At 41.5% G+C, this 10,824-nt stretch overlaps 1 protein-coding gene across 6 annotated transcripts in view; it reads right to left on the bottom strand.

The window, feature by feature from the left end:
- Positions 1 to 652: 652 nt before the first annotated feature.
- Positions 653 to 10,824, bottom strand: part of FAM124A (family with sequence similarity 124 member A) — a 43,664-nt gene continuing 33,492 nt past the window's right edge. For 3 of the 6 annotated variants that reach the window (XM_080569575.1, XM_080569573.1, XM_080569574.1), the window contains one exon: positions 653 to 3,598. In XM_080569575.1, coding sequence (XP_080425701.1) covers positions 2,801 to 3,598 — 798 coding nt within the window. In that variant the 3' untranslated portion in view covers positions 653 to 2,800. Of the gene's footprint in view, positions 3,599 to 9,459; positions 9,593 to 10,824 lie in introns of all 6 variants that reach the window. The other 3 variants (XM_080569578.1, XM_080569576.1, XM_080569577.1) reach the window with 3 other exon arrangements.

The raw sequence follows: 10,824 nt of genomic DNA, 5'->3' as shown, positions 1-10,824 counted from the left end.
CTGCTTTTCCTGACAGTGGCACACTCAGTTATCCCAAAATTTGGTTACAAGCACCATCAATGTAAACAATAAAAACCTTATTTTCTAGTTAACTATCAGTAAACAGAACAGACATACTTGAGGACACAACCAATAGAGACACCGTAAATTCAGAGTCCATGGAAGTTCATTCAGCTTTCTTCCTGTTAGCATTAACGGGATGAAATCCGGAGTTTAGATGTTTGTGGAGCTGCAGGTTAATACCACACGTGAACCTCACGATTGACACTTAAACTATCCTGTGCTTGTCTGTAGACTTCCAGTACCACTGCTTCCTGCCATGTCAGGAGATGGCCCCTAGATGCGCTGAACTCCTTGCGGAGGCACGCGCTATGCTGAAAGACATTTCAAAGCCTCCTCTTCATTAAAAACCCCAGTGAGTTTTTGTCAAGAGCTTGAGTGCTGGCCTGATTCCAGGGTCTAACAGATATGTCAGCTGAAAATGACTCTCTGAAGACTTTTTGGTTCTGTGTTCAGATCAAATGTTATCTGTTATTGAAATATTTTGAAAAGATTTTTTTTTTCCCTCTTCCAAATAATGAACACTAAAATTTTAACAGTATTGAACCAACTTTATACTGTTTGTCATATCTGGAAGCGGTTAGCATTGATGAAATGGCAGTCCAATAAATATACAATGCTATTTCATCATTTATTTGTGTACTACTTTAAATATGACAGAAAAGATGTGGAACCTGGGCTGTCCTGGGCATTGCTGCTCACACAGTGATTTCCAAGCTGCTGGAAACCATGGCTGGTCTGACCTCACAGTGTTTTACACATATTCTGACTACAGAGCAGGTAAACACATGCATACCACGACAAATCCTTCACTGGTGCCATTTCTGGTCCCAGACATTTCTTAAGAAAACGATTTACCAAAAACTGCAGTAAATCTAAACAGTTGTGAGCACAGGAGAAGGCCAATAATCTCCCGTGCTCTTAGAGCCGAACAGAATTTCCTATTTATACATGGTATTTAGCACAGAAGACAACCCTACCTCTGGTACATGCTACGATAGCATCTCACAAAGAGACTTGGACTTCAGCCTGATGCCTCCTTCTCTGTGAGGAGAAAATGACCGAAAAAGAAAAAGCTTTAGGGACTGGTTTCCTGGCTCTGACAGTCCCTCTGGCCTCTTCTGGATTTGGGGTACAAGTTTAGTGGAATACTCCCTCCTCCCCCATAAAGCTGTGTTCAGTTTCCCTCAGACTTTCTTCCAGAATTGTTTGTGCAGACTGTGCATTTACTTAAATCATTACAATGGGCCAGGGGAGCTGTTTCACTTTTTGTAACTACTTTAGAGTGTGTGTGTGTTAATTTATTTTTATTTTTTAAAGCAGCAACTCTTCTGAGTAAAAATCCCTGGTAATATATCAAACATTTTTCTTCCCAAATGCATTTTTTTCAATGCTGTCACAGTAGGTCTTCAGCATGTGCATATAGATTACATACAGCATTAAACATACACCTTTTATCAGGGTCACTTTCCTACTGGCTAAACCAGAACTGCAATCAGTGCCACTTCTCTGTGGCACCAACGTAAGTGTTCAGAACTATAATCAATCTATAAATCTGACTTAAATCCTGCTGAAGGTACTTAGCTGCCATATTAATAGCTTTGTACTTACAATTTATTTATTTATTTATTATTATTATTAATAACATTTTAATTGGAGCAAACCAGATTATCAAGAATGTGTATTTTAAAAATATAACTTGAAAAGCCAGTAAAATCTGACTTGTTTTCCCTTTGGATAGATTTATTTGAGAGAAAATGTATTTTACCCAAAACCAAGTACGCTTGCACTGAAAATATGAAGAATACATTTTTGCATCAACTGTTTTTAACAGAAAAATAACAACCCCTAAGAAAGCAGGAAGTTGCTATATATTCAGGACTAGTGGTGTAGCAATATATAAAAATGCTGGGTTATGTCTTTTGTTTTGCATTCCAAAAAGGTAAACTCTGTATTGCCTGAGTTGGAAGTAGTAAACATTTTTTACTTAGGTTACCACTGACTACACGAGTGATTCAGACTACAGTCACAGCTGGAAAGAATGGGATTCACGTGGAGATGGGTAGAAAATGTTCTGTAAGGTTTCCTGTTTGGCACTTTCCATACCCTGGACTGTCAAAATAAAGAGATCCAGTGGAGATTCCTCTTCCCTGTGGAAGAAATGGAGCTTCTCCCCCTCTCAGTACTGTAAACTCTCAGAGGTTAGAAGGAACCATGTGTGTCCCCGCTGGAAACATCTTGTCTGAGGCTACTGGAGATGTGCTGCTGGGACCTGCTGTCCTTAGAGTTGCCTTTGGAACCTGTAAAAGGGAAAGAAGATCCCTTTCTCCTGATATCTTTCCATAGTTAAAATAATTTCGCAGAAAAATTGAAGCTGTTTGGTGTCACAAATTACTCTTCAGTTTCTGCCAAAGAAAATTCTATTATTTTACATTTTTTCTGGAATTTCCTTCGCTGTCAGTCCAAAGATCGGTCACAGAAACCATCCACCTTGCACTGCCATGGACGAGCCTCGGTACAGACCACCCCCTCCAGGACAGAGGTTTTGGGCACCAGCTCAGACTGCTTTACAGTACAGTTTGGGGACACCCATCTCTGAAGGATCTGAGAGCTTTTGTCAAATATTTAGCATGCTCTGCTGCATCACCTTCTTCTTCGTGAGGAAATTTCTGTAAGCTCAGACTAGGCCCACCGTGGTCATCACAAGAAGAACACATTTGCCCTGGGAGACAGAGAAACCTCAGATGTAAAATTCTTCTTCGTTAGTTGGTGAAGCTGGGTAAATGCTACCACAGTCATCCAGAGAACAAGGGGCTGCTCTCGAGGGCTGTTTGGGCTGCTTGGAGAGAGATGCTGACCTAAATGAGCTGGAAGACCATTCAGAGAGAGAAGGTAGTGAACCATCCCCAGGCTCAAAGGTATTGCACATGACAGATACAGGCCTTCCACTGGTAGCAGCCTGCGTAGCCATAGTTTGCTTCTGTGGGGGAAGAGAGGCTTCCAAGTCACTACAAAATCCATTCAGGGCAGAGTATGCAGAGACCACAGACAGGTCTGAGAAGGACAGCTTCCTCCCCGTGTCTACATCAGTCTCCTGTGCACCCTCCAAATCATCAATGTTAAGCCTGGGGCTGCATCTCCATGTTTTCAACCTGGTTGCAGGTGACCCAGTATTTGAAAACTGAAATGGTTCACTGAAATGAACAGTCTCTGAGGTTGGAGAGGTGCTCACTGTGGGCAAGCAGAACAGAGACTTGCTTCGTTGAAATGACCACGAAATGCTAGAAGCACTGCTGGATCTGCGAGTGAAGTCTCCTCGATCACCGTGCCTCAAGTCCTGCTGGGAGAAACCAAGATGATGACCAAGGCCGTTTGCGTGATGTACCTTGTTTTGACTCGTTTCTTCTGGTTGTTCAGGGACAGGCTGGTGGCTCTGAGGAAGAAAGCCTGGCAAAGTGGTGAAGCGGGAATCTGTTGACACAGATGGATATGGTTGCTTGTTCTGCTTTGCAGACTTCCTACACCAACTGCGTGCTTGCTGCAGCAGGAGAGGGGGAAAAGAAGATCATATTAATACACAGTTGGCAGTCTTACAACCGTAAGTCTCCGTTGCTGAGTTGTTACTGCAAATAATTATGAAGCAGACTTCATTCAGTATGCTCACAGCAAATGTTTCACTTCAATAACAAAGAGAAACCACCCTGCCAAAATCCCAAATATTTACATAAGGAGCCTTGAAGACAACAAGAATAAATGGTAGAGGAGCCCTGCCTTGCGGGCTGAATTACACTAGCTCGAAATCCTCCCTTGCTATTGACTTGCTCAGATTCATTCATATCCTGCCTTCCAACTTTACTGCCATAGAGAAATCTAAAGAACAAAAATGAATAAACGGCAGATGTATGGTACTACCATTCTTATTTCTCATTTCTTCATTACTGTGGTGCACGTTTTTATTTTTTCCTCTGAGACATCAAAAAGCAATTTTAGCAAGCAACTTCATTCTCTGTCTTCTCAATGGGAATATACCGCTTCTTTCAGCTCTGTCTCATTTTCTCTTTTACGTCTGGTTAGCTGAGCAGTGTGCTCCAGAATCCATTTGCTCTATAACTCCTAAGGACAGCTTTATCATAGAATCATAGAATGGCTTGGGTTGGAAGGGACCTTAAAGATCATCTAGTTCCAACTCCCCTGCCATGGGAAGGGACGCCACCCACAAGATCAGGTCAGTGGTTGACCTTTAGACACCTAATTTGCTTTAGACTCCTAGAATGAAGAGCCCTGATGTTTTTGATCTGAATCTGGGCCTGTATCTCACCCCTTGAGCTGGATTCAGTTGTCTACCTGCCAGATATTTGAGCATTTGCACAGGGATAGCAGCTGTTACAAACAGAGAGCCAATGTCCTCAAGAAGCAGCTGGAGGTCAGGTGGCCTTCATATGGGGTTAGACACTGATGTGCAGATAACTAAACTGAGCCCCTAGTGTCAGAGCAATCAACATTTTTCATCATCCCACTTATCTAAGCAAGGCTTTTAAAAAAGTTTGCATTTTTAAAATTTCAATTTAGATTCTTCTTACTAGAATTTTTCACATAATTCAAAACACTAGATTTCCATTCCAAAAGGGCGAGGAACTAATGGGAAAATGTGGAATAACATACCATTGAGAATAAGCAATAATCTCAGCTATGGGACTTGTCAGTCAGAAACAGCAGAGGAGAAATAATTAAGGATCTTGGCCACTATGTGCTATTAAAGTGACAAGGCTGTGAGAAACATGATTCTGGGCTGTCTCAAGTTAGTTAAAAAAGTATTAATGTACTGCATAAAACACTGGTAAGGCCTCAGCTGGAATGCTTCACATGACTTAAATCACCCCTATATGAAAAAAAAAAATCAAATTGAAAAAGATGGAGCCATAAAAAAAAAGATGAACTATCCATTAAGAAATATGTACTACAAACTAATAAAAGGTTTCTAATCACAACAGAAGTAGAAGAGCCTTCTGGGGCAAGTAATGGATAAAGATGGAGCTTGATTGTTTTACAAAATAGATTACATGACATGGTAGAAAGGGATGAGACCTGGCAGCCAAGGAGGTCTTTTTGTATACTCTTTCTCTAAAAGAACTCCATATATTGTTGCTTCTAACATCTCGCTAGTGCACATTGTATTGTCTTAGTGACCCAGATCTGTCACAACCATCTTCTCTTTTTTATTGATGTCATTTTACAGGAAAAAAAAAAAAAAAGAAAGATTTTTCACATCTGTAAAAGATTTTTGCTTGTTTGTGATTGCCTAGCTAGAAGTGATTTATAGGACAGCCAATCCCTAGGAATTCACTTAGGCATTATAGTTGAATATATACATTGCAATGTATCCATAATGAGGTATGTTAATCCATAACCTATTTCTGTGTAATAAAATAAGCTGTTTTCTTTAATGCCATAAGGAATTAAATGAATTCATGAGTACATTAACCACAGTACTGCAGCAGTTTGATAAACTAATAAGGAATCAATAGTGCAAAAGTATCAAATAAAATGAGTTAAATTGTCAACAAAACATTACCAGAAGTCATGTTTGATGTCTATATGCAACAGTGTTTTATTTATGCAATCGGTGAGTTAATTCATTTAACAACTCACTCAACAACATAAAAGACTTGTGTCTATGAAGAAAATACCAGTTGTTTCTTAGCTGGAGACACTTCTGGGTAACCCAGAAATAATAATGAGATATCCTGAAAGAGATCACCCCATTCAGATGAATTTGTAGAAGAAGGTCAACCTGGGAGTACTGGTTGATAGTTGGCGGAATATGAGCCAGCAGTGTGCTCAGGTGGCCAAGAAGGCCAACAGCATCCTGGCTTGTATAAGAAACAGCGTGGCCAGCAGGTCTAGGGAAGTGATTGTGCCCCTGTACTCGGCTCTGGTGAGGCCGCACCTCGAGTACTGTGTTCAGTTTTGGGCCCCTCGCTACAAGAAGGACATGGAGGTGCTCGAGAGAGTCCAGAGAAGAGCGACGAAGCTGGTGAGGGGTCTGGAGAACAAGTCTTACGAGGAGCGGCTGAGGGAGCTGGGGTTGTTCAGCCTGGAGAAGAGGAGGCTCAGGGAAGACCTCATCGCTCTCTATAGGTACCTTAAAGGAGGCTGTAGCGAGGTGGGGGTTGGTCTATTCTCCCACATGCCTGGTGACAGGGCGAGGGGGAATGGGCTAAAGTTGCGCCAGGGGAGGTTTGGGTTGGATATGAGGAAGAACTTCTTTACTGAAAGGGTTGTTAGGCATTGGAATGGGCTGCCCAGGGAAGTGGTTCAGTCACCATCCCTGCAGGTCTTTAAAAGACGTTTAGATGTAGAGCTTAGTGATATGGTTTAGTGGAGGACTTGTCAGTGTTAGGTCAGAGGTTGGACTTGGTGATTTTGGAGGTCTCTTCCAACCTAGATGATTCTGTGATTCTGTACCCCTCATTGTATTGCTGGTTGCACTAACCACGGGTGCTCCTTTTTTTCTGAGCAGTAGCTCTGATACCAGATACACTGCATGGAGTCAGGCACTACTCTTGATGAATCAGCAGAAGTACCTCATGTTTATCCTACCTCTCAGAGAAAAAAAATCATGGACTGCCTGATCTTGGCATGCCTCCATGCTGTCTTTGTGTTTTAGCAGACTTTGTTGATAATAGAGCAGATTAGGCATCTAGAGAAACCAAGGTTGCACTAAGTGCAGTCTTCTTGTTTGTGAAAGGGTAAGGTCTGTGGGACCACAAGCACTGGTAACCACTCAGACAAAAACTACATGGAAACAAGGTTTTTGGGGACAGACCAGGCACTTGCACAGGAGCAGTGGGCAGTATGAAAACCTCTCCTTTACCTTAAGCAGACTATACCATCTGTCTGTATATGTAAAACAGAGCCCACAGCCATCACAAGTAGGATTTAGTTGTCCAGTTAGCAAAGTCAGTGGCACCTGGAGGGCAATTCAGTTTTCCTTCAAGAAGACTGCTGCATTGGGTTAGCTGAATTGCTCTGTAGATCCTTGGGCTGTAGCGAGTACATACCCATTGACTAAAATTAGACTGTAGCCCACGGAAAAAAAACATCTAGTTATACATCATTGTAGGTGTCTACAATCAGGAGCTGAACACAAAGCCTGCAGAGATAACTCCCATGTATTCATTTTGATCTGGTGTGTACAGGAGATATTAAGCACACCAGTAAGAGTTTCATGTATTTAAACAACGGTAATAATTTGCTTTTCTTATTTATTGTCAAAAAATACACCTCATTGCTTTCTACAACTTCCTGAGGAGGCAAAATAGAGAGGGAGGCGTTGCTGTCTTCTCCCTGGAAACCCATGGCCGGACACATGGGAACAGCATGGAGCTGCACCTGGGGAGGCTCAGACTGGACATTAGGAAACCACTTTGTTTTAACCTATTTGGGAATAAAACACAGACACAAGAATAGCTGTTTTGAGCTCTTTCTAATATTTACACATCCTGTGGGTAGAGCTCCATCTCATGAAATACCAGTAAAAAAGATTACAGTGTAATCCTGTATTGTAGGGAACCGGATTATGTGGACTAATAAGACTTTTCTATATCTACATTCTGTGGCTTGTCATAGATCACAGAGAGGATTCCATGATTTAACAAGGATTCAAACTCAAGCAAAACTAGCTCCTAGCCCTGTGCCAAGCCCATTGACCGTACTCCTTCCTACCACCCCAGCACTGTATATGGATGTTCATGTGATGGCTCCTCTTTGTTTTGGCTGTACAGTGCATGACAGATCCCGAAAGTTTAACAGCTAAACCAGATTTCCTTGCATTCACAGGAGAAACAAGGCCCTAGGAGTGAGAGACGATCATCTTCTGCTGCCCTTTGGGCTTTGTGGGACTGGAAACAGCAAGACCTACTTGTGTGTCATGCGCGTTCAACTGCTCTTCAGCTTTCTCCCTGCTCTTCAACTCTTCCCTTGGCTTTTCAGTCCCACAGGCTGTATTTTTAATGAATTATTTTCTTTATTTAAGTCTCTGTAGCCTTCTCCTCATTTGCGTTCTGCATTACCTGCTCCCTCACCACAGCCCGACCCAGCTGCCTGCATCAGGAGCCAGCATGGTGGAGATGCTGGTCAGGGGAGCAGCACCTGAGACAACAAAGACTCTATCTAAATGGCTGCGTCACCAACGTAGCTTCCACCACACCAGGAAAGCTGTTTTATTTAAAGACTCCAAATACAGGGAGAGAGATCGGCCAAACCCTGCCACAAATACGCGTATCAAAACCGGCTGTGGCTTCAATCGATTAGCTCTCTAACAGAACGGGTTTTTTCATCTAGTGCTAATCTGCTACTCATTTGTAATCTCTGCACAAATCTCTGTGAGGCCAGGAAGGATTTAGAGTCTCTGTGCATTACAATAGTTTGCAGAAGAATTTCATGACAAATATCCAGGAATGCAATAAACAACCTGGGGTGAACAGAGAGGTACTTTCAACTTCACGTGGGCTGCCCATACCGGACAAGAAAAGTCCTGTAGTCTTTTCTAAGTTATCTGCTTTTTAAGAAAAAGGTTATAACCAGTCGAACTGTGAGTGCTGCAATGAGAAAATCAGTTCTTGCATTGCAAACTCAGATTTTGCCAGCATTGCTCAACAGCAGCACAATGGTGTTTGTTTAGAGGTATTTAAACCAGTGGGACTGATACAGATATAAAATAAAGTTAAAAAAAAATCAACTGGAGAAAATGTGGCAAAAGCTAGTCTTAACATCACAATAAAAAAGTCTTATTTGTAAGATACAATGTATTCAGAGGGCAGAATATCAAAAGGCAAAATCCACAAATGCAATTTAAAATTGAATTGAACATATTTGAAAAGTGGCACATAATGTGTTTACAAAACTAAAATGGTTGGGTGTTTTGTAACACCAGATATTCCCTGTCAAGAGATTTTGCTGGATGTATAGAGCTATCAGAGATCTTACCATGCCATGAAAGATAACTGCATTAATGGAGAAGACAGAAAAAAAGTACCTTGGGGTGAAGAAAAAAATTGCAAAATGAACTCCTGTTTGAATTAGCAACTGACTCAGCTGTGTCCTGACCAAAAGCAATCATTAGCACTAAGAAGAATCAAACACCTAAGGCACTAAAAGGAAAGGAAAATAAAGGGCAAGATTTTGAAAACAGGAGGCCAGAATTAGACAGATTATTTAATTCAGATTAAGGCACCTGACTTGACTGGCCCAATTTTTGCCCCAAAAGAAATTTTTGCAAAGGTGACTTTATACATCCTTGTTTGTCCTTTATGCTTTTCTTGCCTTTCTTCCTTCTTTGTGTTGAGGTTTGCTCTATCTGCACTATCAATTTAAGCAAGCTTGAAGCTCTTTACTCACCTCCATTTTCCTTCTTGTAGATCAAAGAGTTATCTTCCAAAGTGCCCCCTCTTTGCCTGTTTTTGTCTTTCCTCTTCCCCTTCTCTGCTTCCTGGTTTACTTGCTTCTCTTTCTCTCTTTTACATATGCTTAACTGTAGTGACACAAGACTGCATTTGTGAGACTGTGCTTTCTTTCCTTTATTTCCCAGATTTTGTAGTCAGTGATGCCTTTGAGTAACACGGACTAGATAATTTAACAGAATATAAAACTACACAGAGACATTTAAACCATCCACTCTGACCTTGTGTTTATCATTTTAAAAATCATTAAGCCATTTCTTTACTGAGCCTGCTGATACTTCAAGTGGACAAAAGCATTTCAGTTTTCGGAAATTTAAGAGACTAAATGCTGTATGCTTCAGGCAGAGCCATAAGACAGAGCCCAAGCATAATGCCACAAAGCCCAAGACCCTTAAAAGGAAGCAAATTGACTAATGCTCCTAGATTATTTACACGTTTTATCAAGATCATACAAATGTTGAATGACCACCAAGGACCCGAACTGTAAACTAAGGGTAGGAGAATTAATATTGCTTTGTGTTGGAGATAGGAAATGCAGACCCACATGAGGTCTGGCAGGGTTTAGAAGGTCACATGAAGTAAATTTCACTATGACCACACTGATCTGTGTCCTGGACCTCTGAACAGAAACAGAAGTGGACCTGAGCCTCCAAGATTTGGCTCTTGTTGGCCAAGATAGGCTTGAGATACAAACCATTGTACGTGCTGAAGTGATGAGTAAAATGATTCCTTTAGTCTCAGCTAGGCCTGGGAGAATAAAAGGAAGAACTTTGTCCTAACCTCAGATCTGGTAATCGGTTTGACCCTTAGCAGCTCAATAATGCTCATCCCTGCTGCCCATATATCTAACACAGGGTATTTTCTGCATTTTCAGAGTCCTCTTGTCCTAGCTTCTGGTTATGGCCAAGCACTAGTGCTCTGCATGACGGCACTACCTCACTACCTCTACTCCCTTCCCTCAGCCTAAAATATGTTTCATTATTTGTGCATCATGGAAAAATCTCTCCCTGATTTCTGCATTCATCTATCTTGACTATGAAGATTGACTACAACATCACTTCATGAAGACATGTACATGTTCTAAGCAACCTGAGGAAAATAAGGGCACTTTTATTCTCCTCATGGTCCCAGACAAAAGGGGATGAAGTAATGAGCTCATGAGCCTCACAGACACCTGTATATCCTACACTGAATAAACATAGAGGTTTTCAGCTATCAGCTTTTGAATCCCTTTTCTGTATAACGTATTTGCTGATGTCTGTGTAGGCTTGTAACCTTCATGCTGTTTCTCATTTTCAGGCAC

Source organism: Anser brachyrhynchus (assembly GCF_964034855.1).
Source record: "Anser brachyrhynchus genome assembly, chromosome: 1".
NCBI lineage: Eukaryota > Metazoa > Chordata > Aves > Anseriformes > Anatidae > Anser > Anser brachyrhynchus.
Note: the sequence above shows the minus strand (reverse complement) of the source record. Positions and strands in the feature narration are given on the sequence as shown.